We start from the raw sequence: 27479 nt of genomic DNA on the forward strand, positions 1-27479 counted from the left end.
AATAAAGAAACATTCAAGAACAGATGGCACAATGTGATCAAAAACTGAAATAATGTAAAACAGAAACAAAAGCACAGGATATCCAGATATTAGTTATCAGACCGAGACTTGCAAATAACTAAGGGAGGAGTAAGATAGACACAGGGGATTAAGAGTTACAAACTGCTATGTATAAAATAGCATAGCTGTGTAGATCACAAAAAACTGTGGAAAATTCTTCAAGAGATGAGAATACCAGACCACCTGATCTGCCTCCTGAGAAATCTTTATGCAGGTCAAGAAGCAACAGTTACAACTGGACATGGAACAACAGACTGGTTCCAAGTTGGGAAAGGAGTACATCAAGGCTGTATATTCTCACCCGGCTTATTTAACTTACATGCAGAATACATCATGCGAAATGCTGGGCTGGATGAAGCACAAGCTGGAATCAAGATTCCCGGGAGAAATATCAATAACCTCAGATAAGCAGATGACACCACCCTATGGGAGAAAGCGAAGAACTAAAGAGGCTCTTGATGAAAGTCAAAGAGGAGCATGTAAAAGCTGGCTTAAAACTCAACATTCAAAAAACTAAGATCATGGCATCCAGTCCCATCACTTCATGGCAAATAGATGGGGAAATAATGGAAACAGTGGCTGACTTTATTTTGGGGGGCTCCAAAATCACTGCAGATGGTGACTGCAGCCATGAAATTAAAAGATCTGTACTCCTTGGAAGAAAAGTTACAACCAATCTAGACAGTATATTAAAAAGCAGAGACAGCACTGTTTATAATAGCCAGGACATGGAAGCAACCTAGATGTCCATCAACAGATGAATGGATAAGAAAACTGTGGTACATATACACAATGGAGTATTACTCAGCCATTAAAAAGAATACATTTGAATCAGTTCTAATGAGGTGGATGAAACTGGAGCCTATTATACAGAGTGAAGTAAGCCAGAAAGAAAAACACCAATACAGTATACTAACGCATATATATGGAATTTAAAAAGATGGTAACAATAACCCTGTGTACAAGACAGCAAAAGAGACACTGATGTATAGAACAGTCTTTTGGACTCTGTGGGAGAGGGAGAGGGTGGGATGATTTGGGAGAATGGCATTGAAATACGTATAATATCATATATGGAACGAGTCGCCAGTCCAGGTTCGATGCACGATACTGGATGCTTGGGGCTGGTGCACTGGGACGACCCAGAGGGATGGTATGGGGAGGGAAGAGGGAGGAGGGTTCAGGATGGGGAACACATGTATACCTGTGGCGGATTCATTTCGATATTTGGCAAAACCAATACAATATTGTAAAGTTTAAAACTAAAATAAAATTTAAAAAAAGAAAAGAAAAAAAAATAAAAAGAATTCTATCTATAAAAAAAAAAAAAAAAAAGCAGAGACATTACTTTGCCAACAAAGGTCCGTCTAGTTAAAGCTATGGTTTTTCCAGTAGTCATGTATGGATATGAGACCTGGACTACAAAGAAAGCTGAGCACCGAAGAATTGATGCTTTTGAACTGTGATGTTGGAGAAGACTTTTTGAAAATCCCTTGGACTGCAAGATCAAATCAGTCAATCCTAAAGGAAATCAGTCCTGAATATTCATTGGAAGGACTGATGCTGAAGCTGAAACTCCAATACTTTGGCCACCTGATGCATAGAACTGACTCATTGGAAAAGACCCTGATGCTGGGAAAGACTGAAGACAGGAGAAGGGGACAAGAGAGGATGAGATGGTTGGATGGCATCACTGACTTGATGGACAAGAGTGTGAGCAAGTTTTGGGAGTTGGTGACGGACAGGGAAGCCTGGCATGCTGTAGTCCATGGGGTCACAAAGAGTTGAACACGACTGACTGATCTGAACTGAACTGATATACAAAATAAACAAGCTACAAGGAAATACTGTATAGCACAGGGAATATAACTAATATTTTATAACTATAAATGAAGCATAATCTTTGAAAATTATGAATCACTATGTTGCACACCTGAAACACATACTATTGAAAATTAACTATATCTCAGTTAAAAAAGAAAACAAAACATTTGCAGTTGGTTTCTGATATATTTTCTTAGCATAAAGAAAATTTCTTCTATTCAGTTTACAAGATTACCATGAATCAGTAGTAACTTTTATCAGATACCTTTCTGTATCTATTGAGATGATCCTTAATGTGGTGATTTAAACTAATTGATTTGTTTAATGTTCCTGTTTTCTCAAGATAAATTCATTTTAAGTGATAAACATACATATATGTTATATACTTCACACCTTTTTTCTAGTTTTGTTTCAGTATAGTTTACCAAAAAAATTCATTTAAATTAAAAAAAACTAAAATCAATATACTTAATTAGGAGATTTCACTGAGAATTAGAAACTATAAAAAATAACAAAATGGAAATTCTAGGATGAAAAATAAAATAGATGATATTAAATACTTACCAGATTAGGTTAATGCTAAATTAGGCATAGCTGAAGAGAAAAATAGTTTCTGCTCAAATTTTTATTATTACATTGAATTGGAAAATCAATATGGGAAAAACTGATATTTAACAATGTTGAGCCTTTCAGTCTATGAACCTGGCATATCATTTACTTAGGTTTACCTTCTCTAAGTACTGTTTTGTAGAATTCAGAGTACAGGTCATACATAACTTTTATCAAATTTATACCTAAGTAGCACATCTCTGTCAGAGAAGGCAATGGCACCCCACTCTTGCCTGGAAAGTCCCATGGACAGAGGAGCTGGGTGGGCTGTATATCTATGGGGTCACTAAGAGTCGGACACGACTGAGCAACTTCCCTTTCACGCATTGGAGAAGGAAATGGCAACCCACTCCAGTGTTCTTGCCTGGAGAATCCCAGGGACAGTGGAGCCTGGTGGGCTGCCGTCTATGGGGTCGCACAGAGTCGGACATGAATGACTGAAGCAACTTAGCAGCAGCAGCAGCAGCACATCTCTGTAGTGATGTCACTTCTTTCATTCCTGATACTGGTAATCTATGGTTGTTTGTTTGTTTCTCAGCTGGTTAGCTAAAGGTTTGACCTTAAAGCACTAGCTTTTACTTTCACTGATTTCCTCAACTGACTTTTGCTTTGTATTCTCTAATCTTTTTTCATTTGCTTCTTTGGGGGTTTTACTTGCTGTTTCTCTAACTTAAGGTGGAAGCTGAAGCTATTGAGCCCTTTCTTTTTCTAATACAGATATTTAATGATATAAACTTCCCTGTAAGTACTGCTTTAGCTGATTCCCACAAAATATGATAATTTGCTTTCATTTCCATTCAGTTCATGTACTAATTTTTTACTTCAACTTTTTGTATTTAAACTATTTGTATCTTCATATTTAAAGTGGATTTCATCTATTTCGTATACAGCTGGATAAAAAAATTCAATTTCATAAGGGTAGTTGATAATTTATACTTAATGTAATTATTGATATTGCTGCTTAAATCTACCATTTTACTGTTTATTTTCTATTGTCCCATTTATTCTTTGCCCCTTGTTCTTTGCTTTTTTGGGTTTTTTGATGGCTACATTTCATCATCTTTGTTGATTTACTAACTAGAACTGTTCTGCGTTTGTGGTTGCTCTGGGGTTTACAGGGCACATTCTCAGCTCATAGCATCCTACTTTTTGGTAGTACTCTGCCCCACAGTTAAGGAACCTTAGAGTGGTGTGCTTTCATTTCCCTCCTCCCACCCTTGAAGACAGATACGCTTGTCAGACATTTCATTTTACATATGTTACCACATAATTCATTGTTATTATTTTTGTTTTAAATAGTCTGCTACCCTTTAAAGATAATTTAAAATAAGGGGGGGAAAGGTCTTATATTTGTTCACATATTTACCATTTTTGTTGTTCTTCATTCCTTTGCATAGAAGCAGATTTCTATCTGGTACTTTCAATGTTTCCTGTAGGGCAAAAGTTAGCTTGTGATAAATTCTTTCAACCTTTCTAGGTCTGAAGAAGTTTTAATTTTCATTTTTAAAGATATTTTCTCTAGGTAAATAATTCCAAGTTTATTTTTAAAAATTCAGTATTTGAAAACCATTTCAAGTATTTTGTGTCTTTTTAAAATTTAGTTGCATTGTGTAAATCTAATCTCCTATTATTCTATTTTGGCTATAGGCTAAAATTCAATTTTTGATTTCCCATTTTTACCATTTAAAATTTAACTTTTTTTACTTACTTAGCTTTTAAATTCCATGACAAAAACTGTTTCATCTGTATGCATAAGGTTACCAAAATTATTTTATTTATCTAACTTCTTTTAATATACATTATGTGCATTTATAGAAAAAGGCAATAGGAAAATATTAACAGATAATGCAAAACACACTTTTATGTCTTCTAAATCTGTTTGATAATGATATGACAAAATTTGTGACAAGCCACAATGCTTTCATTACCTGTCAGGAAAAAAAGATTAGCATCCCTTTATGCTTTGTGTGCTAAGTCACTTCAGTGTCTCCAACTCTCTGCAACCCTATGGATTGCCATCTGCCAGGCTCCTCTGTCCATGGGATTCTCCAGGCAAGAATACTGCAGTGCGTTGCCATGCCCTCCTCCAGGGGATCTTCCTGCCTCATGGATTGAACCTGGATCTCATGTTTCCTGTACTGGGAGTGGGGTTCTTTACCACTGGTGCCACCTGGGAAGCTCCCTTATGCTTTAATACAAATGTATTCCACTAAGACAAAGTAATTTATTTCTTGAAGTAATTATTAGTATTTTACACTTACTAAATACATCCTTTTCATACTCTTCATGGGGTTCTCAAGGCAAGAATACTGACTGGTTTGCCATTCCCTTCTCCAGTGGACCACATTCTGTCAGACCTCTCCACCATGACCCACCTGTCTTGGGTGGGCCCACAGGACATGGCTTAGATTCATTGATTAGACAAGGCTGTGGTCCTAGTGTGATTAGATTGACTAGTTTTCTGTGATTATGGTTTCAGTGTGTATGCCCTCTATGCCCTCTTGCAACACCTTCCATCTTACTTGGGTTTCTCTTACCTTGGACGTGGGGTATCTCTTCACAGCTGCTCCAGCAAAGCACACCCACTGCTCCTTACCTAGGATGAGGGGTATCTCCTCACTGCTGTCCCTCCTGACCTTGAACGTGGAGTAGTTCCTCTAGGCCCTCCTGTGCCCACACAGAAATAGAGGAAAACAACAGAATGGGAAAGACTAGAGATCTCTTCAAGAAAATTAGAAATACCAAGGGAACATTTCATACAAAGATGGGCTTGATAAAGGACAGAAATGGTATGGACCTAACAGAAGCAGAAGATATTTAGAAGAGGTGGCAAGAATACACAGAACTGTACAAAAAATATCTTCATGACCAAGATAACCATGATGGTATGATCACTCACCTACAGCCAGACATCCTGGAATGTGAAGTCAAGTGGGCCTTAGAAAGCATCACTATGAACAAAGCTAGTGGAGGTGATGGAATTCCAGTGGAGCTATTTCAAATCCTGAAAGATGATGCTGTGAAAGTGCTGCACTCAATATGCCAGCAAATTTGGAAAACTCAGCAGTGGCCACAGGACTGGAAAAGGTCAGTTTTCATTCCAATCCTAAAGAAAGGCAATGCCAAAGAATGCTCAAACTACCACACAACTGCACTCATCTCACACGCTAGTAAAGTAATGCTCAAAATTCTCCAAGCCAGGCTTCAACAATATGTGAACCGTGAACTTCCTGATGTTCAAGCTGGTTTTAGAAAAGGAAGAGGAACCAGAGATCAAATTGCCAACATCCGCTGGATCATGGAAAAAGCAAGAGAGTTCCAGAAAAACACCTATTTCTGCTTTATTGACTATGCCAAAGCCTTTGACTGTGGGGATCACAATAAACTGTGGAAAATTCTGAAAGAGATGGGAATACCAGACCACCTGACCTGCCTCTTGAGAAACCTGTATGCAGGTCAGGAAGCAATAGTTAGAACTGGACATGGAACAACAGACTGGTTCCAAATAGGAAAAGGAGTACGTCAAGGCTGTATATTGTCACCCTGCTTATTTAACTTATATGCAGAGTACATCATGAGAAATGCTGGGCTGGAAGCAGCACAAGCTGGAATCAAGATTGCCAGGAGAAATATCAATAACCTCAGATATGCAGATGACACCACCCTTATGGCAGAAAGTGAAGAGGAACTAAAAAGCCTCTTGATGAAACTGAAAGAGGAGAGTGAAAAATTGGCTTAAAGCTCAACATTCAGAAAACAAAGATCATGGCATCTGGTCCCATCACTTCATGGGAAGGAACAGTGGAAACAGTGTCAGACTTTATTTTTCTGGGCTCCAAAATCACTACAGATGGTGACTGCAGCCATGAAATTAAAAGAAGCTTACTCCTTGGAAGGAAAGTTATGACCAACCTAAACAGCATATTCAAAAGCAGAGACATTACTTTGCCAACAAAGGTCCGTCTAGTCAAGGCTATGGTTTTTCCAGTGGTCATGTATGGATGTGAGAGTTGGACTGTGAAGAAAGCTGAGCGACAAAGGATTGATGCTTTTGAACTGTGGTGTTGGAGAAGACTCTTGAGAGTCCCTTGGACTGCAAGGAGATCCAACCAGTCCATTCTGAAGGAGATCAGCCCTGGGTGTTCTTTGGAAGGAATGATGCTAAAGCTGAAACCCCAGTACTTTGGCCACCTCATACGAAGAGTTGACTCACTGGAAAAGACTCTGATGCTGGGAGGGATTGGGGGCAGGAGAAGGGGACGACAGAGGATGAGACGGCTGGATGGCATCACCGATTAGATAGACGTGAGTCTGAGTGAACTCCGGGAGTTGGTGATGGATAGGGAGGCCTGGCATGCTGCTATTCATGGGGTCACAAAGAGTCGGACACAACTGAGAGACTGAACTGAACTGAACTGAACTGTAATATATCCTTAAAATCTTTCATCACCTGGAAGGAAAAAGTTAGTAATCCAGCTAGACTTCTTTTTTATTTTAGTAAATACTTTCATCTCAAAAGTTAAAATTGAGCAGGAGTGCTATATACAAGGTATAGTTTAAATCTTTGGGACAAGAGACTACAAGAGGTAAATAAGCCAGCTGCCCTCTTAATCTTATACCACTAAAAATGTAGATCACACCATGCAATATTCACATATTGTCAAAGAGGTGTATATTCTTTTGACAATTAACCTTACTGTTGTTTTTTTTTAATTTTTATTTATTTTATAGTGGGTCAATAATATAAAAATATTACACACAGCACAAAAAAGAATTAAAGAAAGTTAATGATATAAACCACAGAACAAAATAAACCACACCTCATTTAGGAGAAGAAAAAAATGGACTAATACTGTAATACTTAGGATAATATGAAATTTTCACTAATTATTAAGTGGAATTATATTGACTGAAACATTATAGTATAAATTTTATGCTGTTAATTAATGAGATAATCACCAGATATGCAGTTCTGGTTGAGTCTTATAAACCCTTAAAAGTTTTCATAGGTAAAGTTAACTACAAAAAATATCAACCAGAGTAGAGACCAGTTAGAAGTATAGAAAAGTAATGCAATAGATATAATGTGATCTGTGCAATTCAAAATCTGAAAATTTTCTTATCAAATGTACAAGTAATAAATAATAGTTATACTTGACTTCACCAAGTTAACAAAATAATTACTAACCAACTTTGTGTTTTATTAGTCAATTGCTTAGAAACACAAAACACCAATTAAACTTATGTTCTCCATAAAAATAGAAGGTATATCAAACTCTTTAATCATTAAACATCCAAAAAAATTTGGAAGGCAACTGTCAACCAAAAATATTATGTTTAGAAAGGATGATTAAAAAACATACATAACCTATTTTTTTGCACAATTTTTTCATGAAAAAGGGCACTTAGTGTATAGCTAAAGCTTTCATAAAATAAAGATTCTGCTGGCTTTCCTCTCAGGCAGATGACATAGTGTACAGTTTTTAATATAAAAATATAAATATATTTGACAGAAAAGATGAAATAGTGATTGGTATAAAATCCCATCACCCTTTTACTGAAAAAAATTTTTTTTCTCCCAGAGGTTATGAAAACAATACTGATTTCATGTAGTTCTGTGTGTCAGAACCTTCCCAAATTACAAAACATCAAAGTATTCACTGAAATTTCAAAAGTGTGCCCGCAGTCTTTTGTTTTCTTCTCGTAGTCTTTCAATTTCTGCCACTAAACCTTCATTCACTGAGTATCTTTCCAACAAAGAGTGCATTTCATTCTAGAAAAGGGGAAAAAAAATTTTTTTAATTACTGGCATTTTACATTTATTTGACACTGCTTTACGCATTTTCAGCTATCATTTTTCTCATGTTCAATTAACTGAGTAATTTTTTTTTTCAATTTAACCACCCTTACTACTTTGCTAATATAAATGAAAGAGCACTGGTAAAATTTACATATTTGGAAAGCTTACATTTCCACATTTGGAAAGGTTTTTGCTTACTTACTGCCAAAAAAAAAAAAAAATAGCTGTGAAAAAGTAGCCTTAACTATCATAGGTTATAAAGAAGGGTGACTAGTTAAAATCTATTTTATTTACTAAATTTCTAAAACACTCTTTTATTTCTTAGCAATTAGATATAACTAAGTAAGAATACGTCACCCTTTCATGGACTTTTTAGATCCACTGCTATGCTCACTTACAATAAAACATGTCAATACATACCAGTTGCATATGAAACTGTTTAATCATCTCCACTTGTAAATTCACAATGTCCCTATGGCATGCTTCTCTAGGGGAGAACATACAATATTTATTAGAATTAGAACAGTTTTACCAATTCTAGAATCACTCAAGAAAATGACTATACTCTTATTATTTCACATTACTATTAACAATTATTATAATAACAGTAAAAATGCCAGGGCACCTAGTATTTATTTACTATGTGCTAGGCTCTGTGTCTTGTACTTCAGATGTAAGAACTCATTTAATCTTAACAACTAGGTAGAATTACTACCTCTATTTTACCCATGTAGCTGAGTCACAGAGAAGTTGTAACTCAACCAAAGTCACACAACTAGTATATGTTCGAGCTAGGATATAAACTCGGCTGTCTACCTCCGGAACTCTCATTACACTACATTCCTTAATACAGAAATCATCATTAAGGAAAGACACAGGTTTATATTACAAGGAAATACAGACAATGCTCTAGGTTACAATGTTTAACTATTACCAATGTTTAAGCTATTAAAAAAAAAAAAAAACTTCCAGCAGAAAGCAAAGAGCCTATTTATAACAGAGGTTTATTCAATAAAACGCAATTAAGTCATGCCTGCAAAACCATGAGTGGGAATTCCAAGGTGACCCAGTGGTCAGGACTCTGGGCTTTCATGTCCATGGCTAGGGTTCAATCCCTGGTTGGGGAACTAAGATCCCACAAGCCATGTGGCATGGCCAAAAAGAAAGAGAAGGCATAAAAGTTATGAAATAATAAAAGGAATATCTGTGTGTCACCTGCCACAGAAATTATGGGCTAGAACATAAAGAAAATCACAGAAGCTTCCTGTGGTGCTCCTCACTTAACTCTTGAGAGAAGTCCAAGAAAGAAGTCACTACTCTCTCAAATTTGTTTGAGCAAAGATATGTTTTTTAAAAATATATATATATATGTATTTATATATTTTTACATAACATAGAATCTGTAGTCAATGTATTTTTGTTATGCTTACTTTTGAGCATTATAAAAAGGGTACCATATCCTATGTAGCCTTTAGTGTACAGTTAAAAATAATCCAGTATCATGCTTTCAAGGTCATATTCTATTTATCTATAATTCATTGATCTGTACTAGTGTATATTCTTCTGTCAAATTGAACTGTTTTTAAGTGTTTATTATTAAAATGTTGCTATAAACAATAATGTATATGTCTTCCAACCCACATGTGCCAATTTCTGTAGATAATATATCCAAGATGTGCTGAGTCACAGGTATGATCGAAAGGTACAGTGTTCAAACTTACAAAATAATAGAAATTATTTTACGAAGTGGTAGTATTAATGGACATGCTCATCATCAGAATAAAGAGTTCCTCTAGCTCTACATCCACACCAAGACTTGGTGTTGCCAGACTTTTTACAAATGTGTTTCCATATACTGGGTGTGAAATGGTAACCAATTGCATTTTCAGTTCTCTGGTTAATTTTCAGGGTTGAGCAACTTTCCTTATGTTCATACTATTCTTCAGTGAAATGCTTGTCTGTGTCTTTAAACTATTGTTCTATTCAATGTCTTTTTAAAAGAAATTATTCATAACAGTTCTTTATATAATCTGATTCTCTATTGGTTATATGAGTACTGCAGATATCCTTCAGAGAAGGCAACGGCACCCCACTCCAGTACTCTTGCCTGGAAAATCCCATGGATGGAGGAGCCTGGAAGGCTGCAGTCCATGGGGTCGCTAAGAGTCGGACACGGCTGAGCGACTTCACTTTCACTTTTCACTTTCATGCACTGGAGAAGGAAATAGCAACCCACTCCAGTGTTCTTGCCTGGAGAATCCCAGGGATGGGGGAGCCTGGTGGGCTGCAGTCTTGGGGTCACACAGAGTCGGACACGATTGAAGTGACTTAGCAGCAGATACCTTTTGTCTTTTCATTTTATTAATGGTGTCCTGGATGAACACTTCCTACTGACATTCTCAAATTTACTAACCTAATATTAATGTAAATTTACCAATCTATTTTTATAGGTAGTGTACCCTCTTATATTTAAGTAACTTTCTAAACCCGAAATCATATATAAATTCTTCTACAATGCCTAAACTTTTTCCATTTCTATTTAAACTTTTACTCTGTATGGAACTGATTTTTTAAATAAATGGAACAGGGATCTATACATTTCCTCTGTGATATATCACATTTCCACATATATGTATATATGGGATACATATATGCTTCTTCGGGATACATTTGATTGCTTTGAAAAATCTGTCCACTCTGTGCTAATGCTACACTGTTTTAATTATAGCTTATCTATCTGACAAACTAGTCCCCTTCAACCTTATTCTTCTCTGGTGCCTTGGTTATTTCCAGATCTTCCATGTTTCATATACATTTTGAATTATCATCTTATTCCAAAAAACCCAGCTGGTATTTGATTGGAATTGTATTCAACCTTGTAGACCAATTTAAAAGAACTGATAGCTTCACAGTATCTTCCCATGTATTTGTTAGTGCTTTCTAATACATTTTTGAGTTAAATAATGGAGTAGCCATCATGGTCAACAAAAGAGTCCGAAATGCAGTACTTGGATGCAATCTCAAAAACGACAGAATGATCTCTGTTTGTTTCCAAGACAATCCATTCAATATCACGGTAATCCAAGTCTATGCCCCAACCAGTAACACTGAAGAAGCTGAAGTTGAACGGTGCTATGAAGACCTACAAGACCTTTTGGAACTAACACCCAAAAAAGATGTCCTTTTCATTACAGGGGACTGGAATGCAAAAGTAGGAAGTCAAGAAACACCTGGAGTAACAGGCAAGTTTGGCCTTGGAATAAGCAATGAAGCAGGGCAAAGACTAATAGAGTTTTGCCAAGAAAATGCACTGGTCACAGCAAACACCGTCTTCCAACAACACAAGAGAAGACTCTACACATGGACATCACCAGATGGTCAACACTGAAATCAGATTGATTATATTCTTTGCAGCCAAAGATGGAGAAGCTCTACATAGCAAAAACAAGACCGGGAGATGACTGTGCCTCCGATCATGAACTCCTTATTGCCATATTCAGACTTAAATTGAAGAAAGTAGGAAAAACCACTAGACCATTCAGGTATGACCTAAATCAAATCCTTTATGATTATACAGTGGAAGTGAGAGATAGATTTAAGGGACTAGATCTGATAGACAGAGTGCCTGATGAATTATGGAATGAGGTTCGTGACATTGTACAGGAGACAGGGATCAAGACCATCCCCATGGAAAAGAAATGCAAAAAAGCAAAATGGCTGTCTGGGGAGCCCTTACAAATAGCTGTGAAAAGGAGAAAAGCGAAAAGCAAAGGAGATAAGGAAAGATATAAGCATCTGAATGCAGAGTTCCAAAGAATACCAAGAAGAGATAAAAGCCTTCCTCAGCAGTCAATGCGAAGAAATAGAGGAAAACAACAGAATGGGAAAGACTAGAGATCTCTTCAAGAAAATTAGAGATACCAAGGGAACATTTCATACAAAGATGGGCTTGATAAAGGACAGAAATGGTATGAACCTAACAGAAGCAGAAGATATTAAGAAGATGTGGCAAGAATACACAGAAGAATTGTACAATAAAGATCTTCATGACCAAGATAATCACAATGGTATGATCACTCATCTAGAGCCAGACATCCTGGAAGGTGAAGTGAAGCGGGCCTTAGAAAGCATCTCTACAAACAAAGCTAGTGGAGGTGATGGCATTCCAGTTGAGCTATTTCAAATCCTGAAAGATGATGCTGTGAAAGTGCTGCACTCAATATGCCAGCAAATTTGGAAAACTCCACAGTGGCCACACACTGGAAAAGGTCAGTTTTCATTCCAATCCCAAAGAAAGGCAATGCCAAAGAATGCTCAAACTACTGCACAATTGCACTCATCTCACTTGTTAGTAAAGTAATGCTCAAAATTCTCCAAGCCAGGCTTCAGCAATACGTGAACCGTGAACTTCCTGATGTTCAAGCTGGTTTTAGAAAAGGCACAGGAACTAGAGATAAAATTGCCAACATCTGCTGGATCATCGAAAAAGCAAGAGAGTTCCAGAAAAACATCTACTTCTGCTTTATTGACTATGCCAAAGCCTTTGACTGTGTGGATCACAACAGACTGTGGAAAAGTCTGAAAGAGATGGGAATAACAGACCACCTGACCTGCCTCTTGAGAAACCTATATGCAGGACAGGAAGCAACAGTTAGAACTGGACATGGAACAACAGACTGATTCCAAATAGGAAAAGGAGTACGTCAAGGCTGTATATTGTCACCTAACTTATATGCAGAGTACATTATGAGAAACGCTGGGCTGGAAGAAGCACAAGCTGGAATCAAGATTGCCGGGAGAAATATCAATAACCTCAGGTATTCTGATGACACCACCCTTATGGCAGAAAGTGAAGAGGAACTAAAAAGCCTCTTGATGAAACTGAAAGAGGAGAGTGAAAAAGTTGGCTTAAAGCTCAACATTCAGAAAACAAAGATCATGGCATCTGCTCCCATCACTTCATGGGAAATAGATGGGGAAACAGTGGAAACAGTGTCAGACTTTATTTTTCTGGGCTCCAAAATCACTGCAGATGGTGACTGCAGCCATGAAATTAAAAGATGCTTACTCCTTGGAAGGAAAGTTATGACCAACCTAGATAGCGTATTCAAAAGCAGAGACATTACTTTGCCAACAAAGGTCCGTCTAGTCAAGGTATGGTTTTTCCTGTGGTCATGTATGGATGTGAGAGTTGGACTGTGAAGAAAGCTGAGCGCCGAAGAACTGATGCTTTTGAACTGTGGTGTTGGAGAAGACTCCTGAGAGTCCCTTGGACTGCAAGGAGATCCAACCAGTCCATTCTAAAGGAGATCAGCCCTGGGTGTTCTTTGGAAGGAATGATGCTAAAGCTGAAATTCCAGTACTTTGGCCACCTCATGCGAAGAGTTGACTCACTGGAAAAGACTCTGATGCTGGGAGGAATTGGGGGCAGGAGGAGAAGGGGACGACAGAGGATGAGATGGCTGGATGGCATCACTGACTTGACGGACGTGAGTCTCAGTGAAATCAGGGAGTTGGTGATGGACAGGGAGACCTGGCGTGCTGCAATTCATGGGGTCGCAAAGAGTCGGACATGACTGAGCAACTGAACTGAACTGAATACATTTTTAAATGTTTTTCTATACAGATCTTTACCATCCTTAGATATCCTCCCAAGAATCTTATTTTTTCTATCGCAACAATTACAAGTACTTTTTAAAAAGTTTCTCTTCTGTTTTTAACTATGACAAATGCTGTATTGAAAACACAAAGTAACAAAAACAAGAAGTGAAGGCATCATAGAACCACTAAGGTAACCAGGGCTGGTAGCTTTACAGTCTTGTAAACAAGGGGATCTACTAGGTAAGCTTCACAACTACCTCTGTTCACCTCTGGGGGATGAGCTGATTCCACAGTACGGGGAAAAGAGACGGGGAGGAAAGCAGTGGCCCAGAGTCTGAGACAGTCTCACTGGGTTGGGGAGTATTAGAATTCAGAACTCCCAAGGCAGCCAGAGCTGCAAGGTTTCTGGGAAGGGGGTATCAGTAGAAAATAAACCTGAAACTGTGCAGTCTCCCCTCAAGACATCTTTGACTCCTAAGCTGTGCCTGTACTGAAGTTAGATGGCAGGAAACCAAACATAAAGTGGCCGCTAAAGAGGAGGAAAGGATCTGGGAGGCCTTGTGATGCTTTAGAATTGGAGGTTTAAAGCTCAGAACCCACCAAGACAAAAAACCAGAAACAAACTAAAAACCCAGGAAGTGATTTGCTTGCTAGAGGAAACTTAAATCTTGAAAGACAACAGAAGTAAACCTGCAGGCTTCTGCTTAGGATGTAAGCTCTCCAACTCTAATAATGAGCAGCAGCCAGATAACCTATAAAATCACACATTTCAAAATAAATTCAACTTTGAGTACAAAGAAATCTAAGTGAATTTAAATCCAGAAAATGGTGAGTCCCTCCAGAAGAAGAGAGACCCACAATTGTTTTCATCCTTGACAAGAGCAGTGTGTGAAGAAAGCTGCCACTGACAGGGTAAAGAGAACTAGATGAAACTTCTCTAGATTTTTAAAGGCCAAGTGAAGACTGCCACAAGCTTAGAATCCCAAGGGAATCCCAGCCAAATGTAAAGTCTCCATTCACTCAACAACTTTTCACCATAGGCCTTCACTGAATGCTCTGTAAAAATTAGGGGCAAAGCAGGAGGGCTCAGAGACAGTGCCCCTGGGGCACAGATGCACAGAGCCTGGTGAAGACTTAGGGCAGCAGAGGAGAACCCCTGAAGCATGAAGGCCGTCACGGAAAAGGCGGCCTCCAGGCTGAGGGGGAACAGCTAGCAGACAGCCCCATCTGTAGCTTGTTCTAAGTAAGGTCTGGCTGGCAAGACCTACTAAAGGCTGAAGTAAGAGCAACTGAATTTACAGAAATCCTCTGAGTCATTCCGGGTCCTCACCAGGTTTCTAAGCAGAGGCTGCCTATGGGTGGCGGAGGGGAAGAAGAGTGGAGAGGGGCCCCTAGCCGCCCTCACTCCCTAGGTACAGGCACACAACGCAAGCTGAAAGCTGAAGGCAGGACAGTGATTTCTTTCTAAATTTGCCCCAATGTAACTGCTCCCTTTCTGTGTTTTCAACAACTGTTTTGTTCCACATTATATTACAGCTGTATCCAGACAATTCTGCTATTTTTTTCCCCACAGACACATTCCTGAAATAGCTCATATTTTTAAAAACTATGTATGGAAAATAATAGGACCAGATTTTTTTAAATGTGGTATGTGCATATAACAGAATATTCAGCCTTAAAACAGAAAGAAATTGTGACATGTGACAACACGCATGAACCTGGAGGACACAATGCTAACTAAGTGAAATAAGCCAGACACAGAAACACAAATACTGCATAATCCCGTGTGCATGAGATGTCTAATAAAATAGTCATGAGATATCGAATAAAACTCATGGAAGCAAGGAACAGGATGATGGGTGTTGGGGCTGGGGAGAAGGGGAAACAGAGAGATGCTAATTGAGGAACAGAAAATTTCAGTTTCACAAAATGAGTAAGTTCAAGAGGCCTGCTGTGCAACACTGTGTCTACAGTTAACAATACCATTATGCTATACACTTGAAGTTCCAAGAGAGTAGATCTCATAGCAAGTATTCTTACCATAACACTGAAAAAAAAAAAGAAAAGAACACAATTTAAAGGAAAAGAACTCTGGAAGATCACTCAAAATCTATACAAACTTTGCAACCAGAGTGCTAACAGAAACAATTAAATCCTAATAAAAATACTAGCACAGCTTAAATATTGAATAATCAAAGATTTTACCCTAAAAAAAAGTGAGGGTTACTTGATAAAAGGGGAAAGAAGATAAGAGAAAGGACTGGGGCTCTCAAGCATGAAGGCAAAAATAAAATGCCCAAAGATGAGGAAAAAAATCACAAAATAAGCACTTCTTAACACACAGCACATAGCCAAATCAAGTTAAGAGGAAGGGAAGAGAAAGAGATGGACATAGACAGGTGGCTTGCAGCCTTTACCTGTGTTCATGTTCTTTGTTTTGACAGCTGTTACACAAACCAAGAAAACTTCCTCATCATACTATCATCGCTGCCCTATTTACAAATGAGTTACTTCACATCAAAGAAACACACATCACAGCAGGACACACTATACCTGTCTTAATTAAACTATAATGTCTTTGTGGGCAGATCACCTGTTTTTGTATCCTCAGTACCAATACATACGAGGCACATTATAAATGTCAAAATGATACAAGAAAATGAACAACCCAATCAAAAAGTGGGCAAAAGAACTAAATAGACATTTCTCCAAAGAAGACGTACAGATGGCTAATAAACACATGAAAAGATGCTCAACATCATTCATTATCATGGAAATGCAAATCAAAACCACAATGAGGTATCATCTCACGCCGGTCAGAATGGCTGCTATCAAAGTCTACAAACAATAAATATTGGAGAGGGTATGGAGAAAAGGGAACCCTCTTACACTGTTGGTGGGAATGCAAATTAGTACAGCCACTATGGGGAACAATGTGGAGATTTCCTTAAAAAAACTGGAAACAGAACTGCCATACGACCCAGCAATCCCACTGCTAGGCATACACAATGAGGAAACCAGAATTGAAAGAGACACATGTACCCCAATGTTCATCGCAGCACTGTTTACAATAGCCTGGACATGGAAGCAACCTAGATGTCCATCAGCAGATGAAAGGATAAGGAAGCTGTGGTACATATACACAATGGAATATTACTCAGCTATAAAAAGGAACACATTTAAGTCCATTCTGATGAGGTGGATGAAACTGGAGCCTATTATACAGAGTGAAGAAAGAGAAACACCAATACAGTATATTAACACATATATGTGGAATTCAGAAAGACTGTAACGATGACCCTATATGCAAGATAGCAAAAGAGACACAGATATAAAGAACAGACTTTTGGACTATGTGGGAGAAGGCGAGGATGGGATGATTTGAGAGAAAACCATTGAAACATGTATAGTACCATATGTAAAATGGATGACCAGTGCAAGTTTGATGCATGAAGCAGGGTACTCAAAGCCAGTGATCTGGGACAACCCAGAGGGATGGAGTAGGGAGGAAGGTGGGAGGGGGGTTCAGGATGGGGGGACACATGTGCACCCGTGGCTGATTCATGTTGCTGCTGCTGCTGCTGTCACTTCAGTTATGTCTGACTCTGTGTGACCCCATAGACGGCAGCCCACGAGGCAGCCCCTGGGATCCCTGGGATTCTCCAGGCAAGAATACTGGAGTGGGTTGTCTCCAATGTATGCATCTATGCTAAGTCGCTTCAGTTGTGTCTGACTCTGTGTGACCCCATGGACAGCAGCCCACCAGGCTCCTCTGTCCACGGAATTCTCTAGGCAAGAGTACTAGACTGGGTTGCCATTTCCTTCTCCAGGATTCATGTATGGCAAAAACTACCATGATAGTGTAAAGTAATTATCCTCCCATTTAAATTAATAAATTAATTAATTAAAAAAGTCAAATTGATTATTTTTCTTTAGAAATATATTTAACATTTAATTTTTTTTTCAAAACATTTTTAACATTAAAAAGAAACATGTAACAACAAAAACTGCACATCTTCTCCAACATTCTTGCTCATGATATCCCAAATCTGAGCAAGAGTACTAAGTAAGTAAAGGTCAGAAAGGGAAAAAAAAACGCAAAAAGATTCTGATAATTGAAAAGAGCTTTCAAAATATATTGAGAAGACACGTAAAAGGAACTAACATTCTAGAACATTCTTACAATGTTCAAAATTCAGAATGAGAAGACAAGGACAGATCCAGGCAAGAACTTTTAAAAATTCTGTGTTAATGTTCTCTGTGTGTGTTAGTTGCTCAGTTGAGTCCAACTCTCTGTGATCCCATCAACTGTAGCCCACCAGGCTCCTCTGGCCATGAAATTCTCTAGGCAAGAACACTGGAGTGGGTAGCCGTTCCCTTCTCCAGGGGTTCTTCCTGATCCAGGGATCGAACCTGGGTCTCCTGTACTGGGGTCAGATTCTTTACCGTCTGAGCCACCAGGTATATTCTGACACATTCTATTTGAAAATATTCAGAATTCCTTTAAAAATGTCTTTCTCTACCATATTACTGCACATAGCATAGTTAACAGGCAGTCTATAAATACTGTAGGAATCCCATTTGAGCCTATCAGAATCTGTCCACATTTTAATGATAAAAAAATTCACAGTGGCAGCTAGCTGCCACACTTTCAAGTCCTCTGTTAACTGCCCCAGGGAAACGTGCCTTTCCCTAGCTGATAGAAAATAAACTCGGCACTTAAAGAGTCACAAAACTCATCATGTCTTCTACGTTTTTACAGATCCTAGAACCTAGGCTAAAGTAGTCACCACCACCATTACTCATAGGTACGGTTTTACACCTAACAATAAAAGCTAGTCGAAGTCTAGATAGAAAGAGTAATTTCCCAATTACCTAAAGTCATCCAGAGTTTCCTGTATCATGTTCTGAATAAAACGGATCTGAACAGATGACAGCGGTGCATTTGGCCGACTATTTCCAATGGTATCAACGATTTTTTCTGATAGTGAACCAGCAACTCCAGCAGTGACAGAGGATGCTATCTTTGGATCTGAAATAAAAATTTGAGAAAATATTAATAGTCAGCTTGGACTAAGAGACATCAAATATGATTCAGCATGAGAAAGCCTGAAAAACTGGCAACACCCCCTCCCCACCAAAAAAAAAAAAGCCAGTGCTCCCATGACATTTAGAAAAATTCACTGTCTGGAACACAAGTCTTAGAAACTTTCTATGATGTCACTTCTATAAGTCATTCATATATATAGATAAATTGCCAACTGTCTAATGTAATAACATCTGACAGAGGAATTAAGTCTTAAAGGATCGCTGAACCATTTTCTCTTACAAAAAATGAATGTGACGAGCTGCTGGATAAACCAAGACTATTAGAAACAAACAGAAGGGACATAGGAGTAAAGTAGTTCTCAGGCAAAGCCCTAGAGTTTAAGCTAATGCAGTATATCCACAGAAACCTCAAAATACAGGTATCTATATAAAAGAGCTCCTTCTATACAAAGAGTTCTTTTGTATAGATAACTCCTATCGCTAAACCTAATATTGCTTTAAATGTGACCAAGTTTTTAGGGTCTCTGCCATGAACTCTATATAGACAGAACTTTAATATGGAAAAAGAAAAAGACATTTTCAGGTAGTTAATGACCCTATATTATATTCCTATCTGTACCACAGTAGACAAGACACTTACATATTGGATTGAAAATGAAATTCATACCCAAAGAATACCAAATTAATGTGGTTGAATTTAACCTTTCGTTTTATTGTCTTCTAGTAAGAGAGTCCAGAGAAGGCAATGGCACCCCACTCCAGTACTTTTGCCTAGAAAATCCCATGGACGGAGGAGCCTGGTAGGCTGCATGCAGTCAGTCCATGGGGTCACTAGAGTCGGACACGACTGAGCGACTTCACTTTCACTTTTCATCTTTACGCATTGGAGAGGGAAATGGCAACCCACTCCAGTGTTCTTGCCTGGAGAATCCCAGGGACGGGGGAGCCTGGTGAGCTACCATCTATGGGGTCGCAGAGTCAGACACGACTGAAGTGACTTAGCAGTAGCAGTAAGAGAGTCACGCACTAGGGTCACAAATTTTAAATTCCTGTAACTTTTTCATCTGTGATCACTGTCAACTTATCCTTTACAAGTTAAATAATGGGAGTTTTCAACTTAACACTCAAACATCAGAAGTTTATGTTCTTACTTGGAGTTGAGGATCCATTGCCTGGAGGTTCATTTATTAACTGGGCTTCAATTTCTTTTTCTGGCTTTTCAAATTTCTCAGGGCTTCTTGTTTGGTTAGATGATGGAGAGGCATTTAGATTTCCAGTTTCAGCACCGGAGATCAACTTTGCAAACTTCACATTTAAAATAAATAATTAATATATAAATTCTGGTTTTATCCAAAGGACCTACTGTAAAGCACATGGAACTCTGTTCAATGTTATGTGGCAGCCTGGATGGGAGGGGAGTTTGGGCGAGAATGGATACACATATATGCACAGTTGTTCACCTAAAACTATCACAACACTGTTAATTAGCTATACCCCAATACAAAAGTTAAAAAATTCTGGTTTTATCCATATTACCCATATAATTTGTATCTACTTTTCTCTATTTTTCCCCAGTAAATAGGGTCAGAAAAAGGAAGAACAGAAAGGAATCTTGAAGGAGAAAAGAAAATGTTGCTAGGGCCATGGCAAAATAATTAACTTTACTAATCAAAAACAATTTTGATGATTCTGATGATGACAAGGAAAAGCTTATTTACTAAGAATCTGCTGTTGAATATCATTTAAGATGGCAATCACAGGCCAAAAAGTAAATAAAAAATAAATCCCCAAACTCTCATGTGATAACTAGTCAGGAATATTTGAAAAATAAGTCAAAGGATTTTCATATTTCTTAAATATCTTTTCAATACCATTCTAAAAGATAAGTATGAAAATAGACATACTAAACAACAGATCCTACTAGATTACAGCAGAAGGTAATATGATGAATCACATTCTCAGCACCGTCAATTTGCTCTAAGACTTAGGGTAAAAGCACCAACTTGGTGCTTTGTGCTGCAATGGAAATACATTCTAAAAGAATTCAGGGATAAAATATTCTTACAGACAGTTAAATCAAGTATCTTGTCTTAGGGAAAAAACAGTGTAAGATTATACCTGCTGTTACCTCCAACATATCCAAAGACAGATTTCAAAAGTGTTCTTCAGTTTTTAGCATGTGACATCAAGACTTAAGAATATTTTCCACCTAGTAAGTGCACAGCACTGTCAATAATTAGGACATATCCAGTGGCAGCTGCCTGCTTTCTAGTGATGAGATGTATTATACTTGCTAGTAATAAACACACGCAGTGAGTTCAATATCATTTACAGGCAGATACCTGCTTGAAGGAGTCTTTAGATTCCTGTTTTCCCAGATACATTTTCTTAGATTCAGCTGTCAGATCGTGATTTTCATTTTCTTCTTTCCCAGGAGACCCCATAAAGACATTAAGAGGACTAGAATGCAATACTGAAGTGTTTGAAACTACTGGATTTTTTCTTGGAGGAAACACTGAGTTCAACTGTGGTAGAAAGTCAAGGCCTGAAAAAGAAGAAAAAAGCCAGCACTTACATGGACTGTCCCCCAGTCTTGCATATTTAAGAAAAGCACTTAATATAATAGATATGTTAATATAGTAGGAAGACATGGGATCTGGATTCAGAAGACAAGTTCACTTGTCAGCTCTACCCCTTACTTCATTTGAGTTTTTGGGGTAAGAGTTGTAAAACTGTTTGTGACTGTTTAAGTGATCTGTAAGTATGAATGATGATATCCACTGCCCTAAATGATGAGGTATAAAAGAGAAACTGTATGTGAAGATATGCCAAAAACTGCAAAGCATGATGACTGTTTTAGTCAATAAAAATGTTTGATAAAACTGTCAATTTGGTATGTATCTGTGGTGGATCTTGGTAAACAGTCTCTAAGATGGCTCCTCAAGATCCCTGCCTCCTCCCAAGGATCCACAGCCTCATATAATCACCTCCCTTAGAATGTGGGTTGGACCTAGGAACTTGCTTCCAAAAAAGAGCACATAGCAAAAGTAGTGGACCTCACTTCAAACATACTGTGGCTTCCATCTTTAAAAAAATATTTTATTTATCTACTTTGGGCTGTGCTGGGTCTTCATTACTGCACACGTGCTTCTCACCACAGTGGCTTCTCGTGTTGAGGCGTACAGATAGGCCCTAAGGCATGGGCTTCAGGAGTTGTGGTGCACGGGCTTAGATGCTCCGCGGTATGTGCAATCTTCTTGGACCAGGGATCAAACCTTTGTCCCCTGCATTGGCAGGCAGATTCTTAACCACTGGACCACTAGGGAAGTCCTTTAGCGTCCATCCTGAGTGCTCTCTCCATCTCACAACAGCTCTGAGTGAAGTCAGCTGCTATGCTGTCAGCTGCCCACATGAGTAAGGACTGGTATCTTTAGCCAACAGCCACATGAATGAATTTGGAAGCAGATCCTTGCCCAGTCATACCCTGAGATGACTGTAGTCCTGTTGACACCCTAGTTAAAGCATCATGAGATACCTGATGCCAAAGGCATCCAGCTAAGCCATGCTTGGATTCTTAACCCACAATTATATGATATAAATATTCTTTTAAGCTTCAAAATGTTGGGGTAATTTGTTACACAGACGTAGATAACACAAAATCACTTTTAACATTGATAAAAAATACTTCTCAACGGTTCTTACCATCTCCTTTGCCGATGGACTCATCACCTCCTTTGCTAACTACAGCATCTATAATAAAATTAGAAAATAAAATTTAAAAAATGCAAAAGAAGCCACAACAATTGAGGTTTCCTATCCGTTCCCTAAAGAGTTCAGAGACTAATGATTTTATGAAGAAAAATCTAAATGAAGGTAAAGCTAGTACTCCTAAAAATTCTCTTTTCACTCTTTTACCTTCATGCATAGTAGCAAATATGAAAAGATAATTCTATGATATAGAGTCATTTAATGAGACAACAAGGTATACTAGAAAAAGCACTGGAGGAGGTTCCAAAGACCTGTCATCCAGGTCTACCTGTACCACTTAACAGTTTTGTGACCTTGGACAAGACTTTAATACAATTATGCTTCAGTTTCTGTACCTATATAATGAGGATAATGTCCCGACCACCTCAGAAAACTGTTTTAAGGATCAACTGAAATAATGTAAAAATATTTTGCAAACAACACAATGTTAATTAAAAATATAAGGTTTTATCAATATCTTTTCAATGACAGAATATGTTTAAGAATATTTCATTATTCATTTATCAAGTAACAACCAAAAACTGCTTATCTCAATTTTAATAGATTAACATAAAAATGGGGAAAGGTCATTTAAAAATTCCCCAGAAATTCAAATGGTCAGTGAATTATCATACATGATTATCACATGAGTAGGACTCTCATCCATATCTCCATTCATTCATATCTCTGTCTGCATGTGTGTATTACATCTAGTAATCATACAACACACATTTTTAGAAGTTATTCATTTTTTCCTAATAAAAGCAAAAGTATTATTTAAAAAATGAAGAAATTGAGGAAAAAAGATTAAGCCTTTTACCTAAGTAGTACTGACTCTTAGAGATTAAAATTCAAACCTCTTGACAGTGAAACCAGTACTATATTTAGTATCCACATTTTTTCTTATTAATATCAAACTCTAATAAATGGAAGGGCATATGGCACAAATTCTAATCATATCTTCTTTAAACAGCAAAAGCAATTAAAAGGAAGTTTATATCCTGTACTTTACCATCAAACACCATTAAATAAGATTTATTTATAACTCAAACACTTCCAAAAAGCCCCTTTAATTAGAAAATTAAATTCAAATTAAAAATTACTCCAGCGATTCTCATAAACAAAGCTCCCCAATTGGGTACTAAACTCCAAAACCTTTCTGATCTCCAGCCCAAGCCACTTCTACCTGCTTTGCCCATATCTTTCCATGGGTGAATTTAACTCAGATGACCATTATATCTACTACTGCGGGCAGGAATCCCTCAGAAGAAATGGAGTAGCCATCATGGTCAACAAAAGAGTCCGAAATGTAGTACTTGGATGCAATCTCAAAAATGACAGAATAATCTCTGTTCATTTCCAAGGCAAACCATTCAATATCACAGTAATCCAAGTCTATGCCCCAACCAGTAACGCTGAAGAAGCTGAAGTTGAACGGTTCTATGAAGACCTACAAGACCTTTTAGAACTAACACCCAAAAAAGATGTCCTTTTCATTATAGGGGACTGGAATGCAAAAGTAGGAAGTCAAGAAACACCTGGAGTAAGAGGCAAATTTGGCCATGTAATAAGGAATGAAGCAGGGCAAAGACTAATAGAGTTTTGCCAAGAAAATGCACTGGTCATAGTAAACACCCTCTTCCAACAACACAAGAGAAGACTCTACACATGGACATCACCAGATGGTCAACACTGAAATCAGATTGATTATATTCTTTGCAGCCAAAAATGGAGAAGTTATATACAGTCAACAAAAACAAGACCGGGAGCTGACTGTGGCTCCGATCATGAACTCCTTATTACCAAACCCAGACTTAAATTGAAGAAAGTAGGGAAAACCACTAGACCATTCAGGTATGACCTAAATCAAATCCCTTATGATTATACAGTGGAAGTGAGAAATAGATTTAAGGGACTAGATCTGATAGAGAGAGTGCCTGAAGAACTATGGAATGAGGTTCGTGACATTGTACAGGAGACAGGGATCAAGACCATCCCCATGGAAAAGAAATGCAAAAAAGCAAAATGGCTGTCTGGGGAGCCCTTACAAATAGCTGTGAAAAGGAGAAAAGTGAAAAGCAAAGGAGATAAGGAAAGATATAAGCATCTGAATGCAGAGTTCCAAAGAATAGCAAGAAGAAATAAGAAAGCCTTCCTCAGCGATCAATGCAAAGAAATAGAGGAAAACAACAGAATGGGAAAGACTAGGAATCTCTTCAAGAAAATTAGAGATACCAAGGGAACATTTCATGCAAAGATGGGCTTGATAAAGGACAGAAATGGTATGGACCTAAGAGAAGCAGAAGATATTAAGAAGAGGTGGCAAGAATACACAGAAGAACTGTACAAAAAAGATCTTCATGAACCAGATAATCACGATGGTGTGATCACTGACCTAAAGCCAGACATCCTGGAATGTGAAGTGAAGTGGGCCTTAGAAAGCATCACTATGAACAAAGCTAGTGGAGGTGATGGAATTCCAGTTGAGCTATTTCAAATCCTGAAAGATGATGCTGTGAAAGTGCTGCACTCAATACGCCAGCAAATTTGGAAAACTCCGCAGTGGCCACACAACTGGAAAAGGTCAGCTTTCATTCCAATCCCAAAGAAAGGCAATGCCAAAGAATTCTCAAACTACCACACAATTGCACTCATCTCATATGTTAGTAAAGTAATGCTTAAAATTCTCCAAGCCAGGCTTCAGCAATACGTGAACTGTAAACTTCCTGATGTTCAAGCTGGTTTTAGAAAAGGCAGAAGAACCAGAGATCAAATTGCCAACATCTGCTGGATCATGGAAAAAGCAAGAGAGTTCCAGAAAAACATCTATTTATGCTTTATTGATTATGCCAAAGCCTTTGACTGTGTGGATCACACCAGACTGTGGAAAATTCTGAAAGAGATGGGAATACCAGAACACCTGACCTGCCTCTTGAGAAATCTGCAGGTCAGGAAGCAACATTAGAACTGGACATGGAACAACAGACTGGTTCCAAATAGGAAAAGGAGTACGTCAAGGCTGTATATTGTCACCCTGCTTATTTAACTTATATGCAGAGTACATCATGAGAAACGCTGGACTGCAAGAAACACAAACTGGAATCAAGATTGCCGGGAGAAATATCAATAACCTCAGATATGCAGATGACACCACCCTTATGGCAGAAAGTGAAGAGGAACTCAAAAGCCTCTTGATGAACGTGAAGGAGGAGAGTGAAAAAATTGGCTTAAAGCTCAACATTCAGAAAACGAAGCTCATGGCATCTGGTCCCATCACTTCATGGGAAATAGATGGGGAAACAGTGGAAACAGTATCAGACTCTATTTTGGGGGGCTCCAAAATCACTGCAAATGGTGACTGTAGCCATGAAATTAAAAGATACTTACTCCTTGGAAGGAAAGTTATGACCAACCTAGATAGCATATTCAAAAGTAGAGACATTACTTTGCCAACGAAGGTCCGTCTAGTCAAGGCTATGGTTTTTCTTGTAGTCATGTATGGATGTGAGAGTTGGACTGTGAAGAAGGCTGAGCGCCAAAGAATTGATGCTTTTGAACTGTGGTATTGGAGAAGACTCTTGAGAGTCCCTTGGACTGCACGGAGATCCAACCAGTCCATTCTGAAGGAGATCAGCCCTGGGATTTCTTTGGAAGGAATGATGCTGAAGCTGAAACTCCAATACTTTGGCTACCTCATGCGAAGAGTTGACTCCTTGGAAGAGACTCTGATGCTGGGAGGAATTGGGGGTAGGAGGAAAAGGGGACGACAGAGGATGAGATGGCTGGATGGCATCACTGACTTGACGGACGTGAGTCTGAGTGAACTCCAGGAGTTGGTGATGGACAGGGAGGCCTGGCGTGCTGCAATTCATGGGGTCGCAAAGAGTCAGTCACGACTCAGCGATTGAACTGAACTGAACCCCTCAACTATGTAGTATGACCTCTCGTCATTTTGAAATAAAGGAATCCTTCTTCTTTTATTAGATAGAAGTAGGAATTTGGGCAATTTAAGGAGTCATTTTCAAGCCAGGGTAAGGCAGAAGACACTTGAAGAAAATTTTGAAAGACAATTTTAAAGTAAAAAATTAAATTTTATAAGATCATGAGTTCAGTTCAGTTCAGTTCAGTTGCTCAGTCGTGTCCGACTCTTTGCGACCCCATGAATTGCAGCACGCCAGGCCTCCCTGTCCATCACTGACTCCCGTATTCACCCAAACTCATGTCCATTGAGTCGGTGATACCATCCAGCCATCTCATCCTCTGTCGTCCCTTCTCCTCCTGCCCCCAATCCATCCCAGCATCAGAGTCTTTTCCAATGAGTCAACTCTTCACATGAGGTGGCCAAAGTACTGGAGTTTCAGCTTTAGCATCTTTCCTTCCAAAGAAATCCCAGGACTGATCTCCTCCAGAATGGACTCTTGGATCTCCGTGCAGTCCAAGGGACTCTCAAGAGTCTTCTCCAACACCACAGTTCAAAAGCATCAATTCTTCGGTGCTCAGCTTTCCTCACAGTCCAACTCTTACATCCATACATGACCACTGGAAAAACCATAGCCTTGACTAGACGGACCTTTGTTGGCAAAGTAATGTCTCTGCTTTTCAGTATGCTATCCAGGTTGGTCATAACTTTCCTTCCAAGGAGTAAGCGTCTTTTAATTTCATGGCTGCAGTCACCATCCGCAGTGATCTTGGAGCCCAAAAAATAAAGTCTGACACTGTTTCCCCATCTATTTCCATGAAGTGATGGGACCAGATGCCATGATCTTCGTTTTCTCAATGTTGAGCTTCA

The 27479-nt window shown here is 38.5% G+C and overlaps 1 protein-coding gene across 2 annotated transcripts in view; it reads right to left on the bottom strand.

The window, feature by feature from the left end:
* Positions 1-5694: 5694 nt before the first annotated feature.
* Positions 5695-27479, bottom strand: part of NEDD1 (NEDD1 gamma-tubulin ring complex targeting factor) — a 53612-nt gene continuing 31827 nt past the window's right edge. Inside the window, exons 10-15 of one of the 2 annotated variants that reach the window (XM_070370316.1) lie at positions 22646-22693; positions 21286-21488; positions 20095-20248; positions 18770-18926; positions 8714-8780; positions 5695-8266 (exon numbers count right to left, since the gene is read on the bottom strand). In XM_070370316.1, the coding sequence (XP_070226417.1) occupies positions 8162-8266; positions 8714-8780; positions 18770-18926; positions 20095-20248; positions 21286-21488; positions 22646-22693 (734 nt within the window). In that variant the 3' untranslated portion in view covers positions 5695-8161. The remainder of the gene's footprint in view (positions 8267-8713; positions 8781-18769; positions 18927-20094; positions 20249-21285; positions 21489-22645; positions 22694-27479) is intronic. The other variant, XM_005905543.3, reaches the window with a different exon arrangement.

Source organism: Bos mutus, chromosome 5, assembly GCF_027580195.1.
Source record: "Bos mutus isolate GX-2022 chromosome 5, NWIPB_WYAK_1.1, whole genome shotgun sequence".
NCBI lineage: Eukaryota > Metazoa > Chordata > Mammalia > Artiodactyla > Bovidae > Bos > Bos mutus.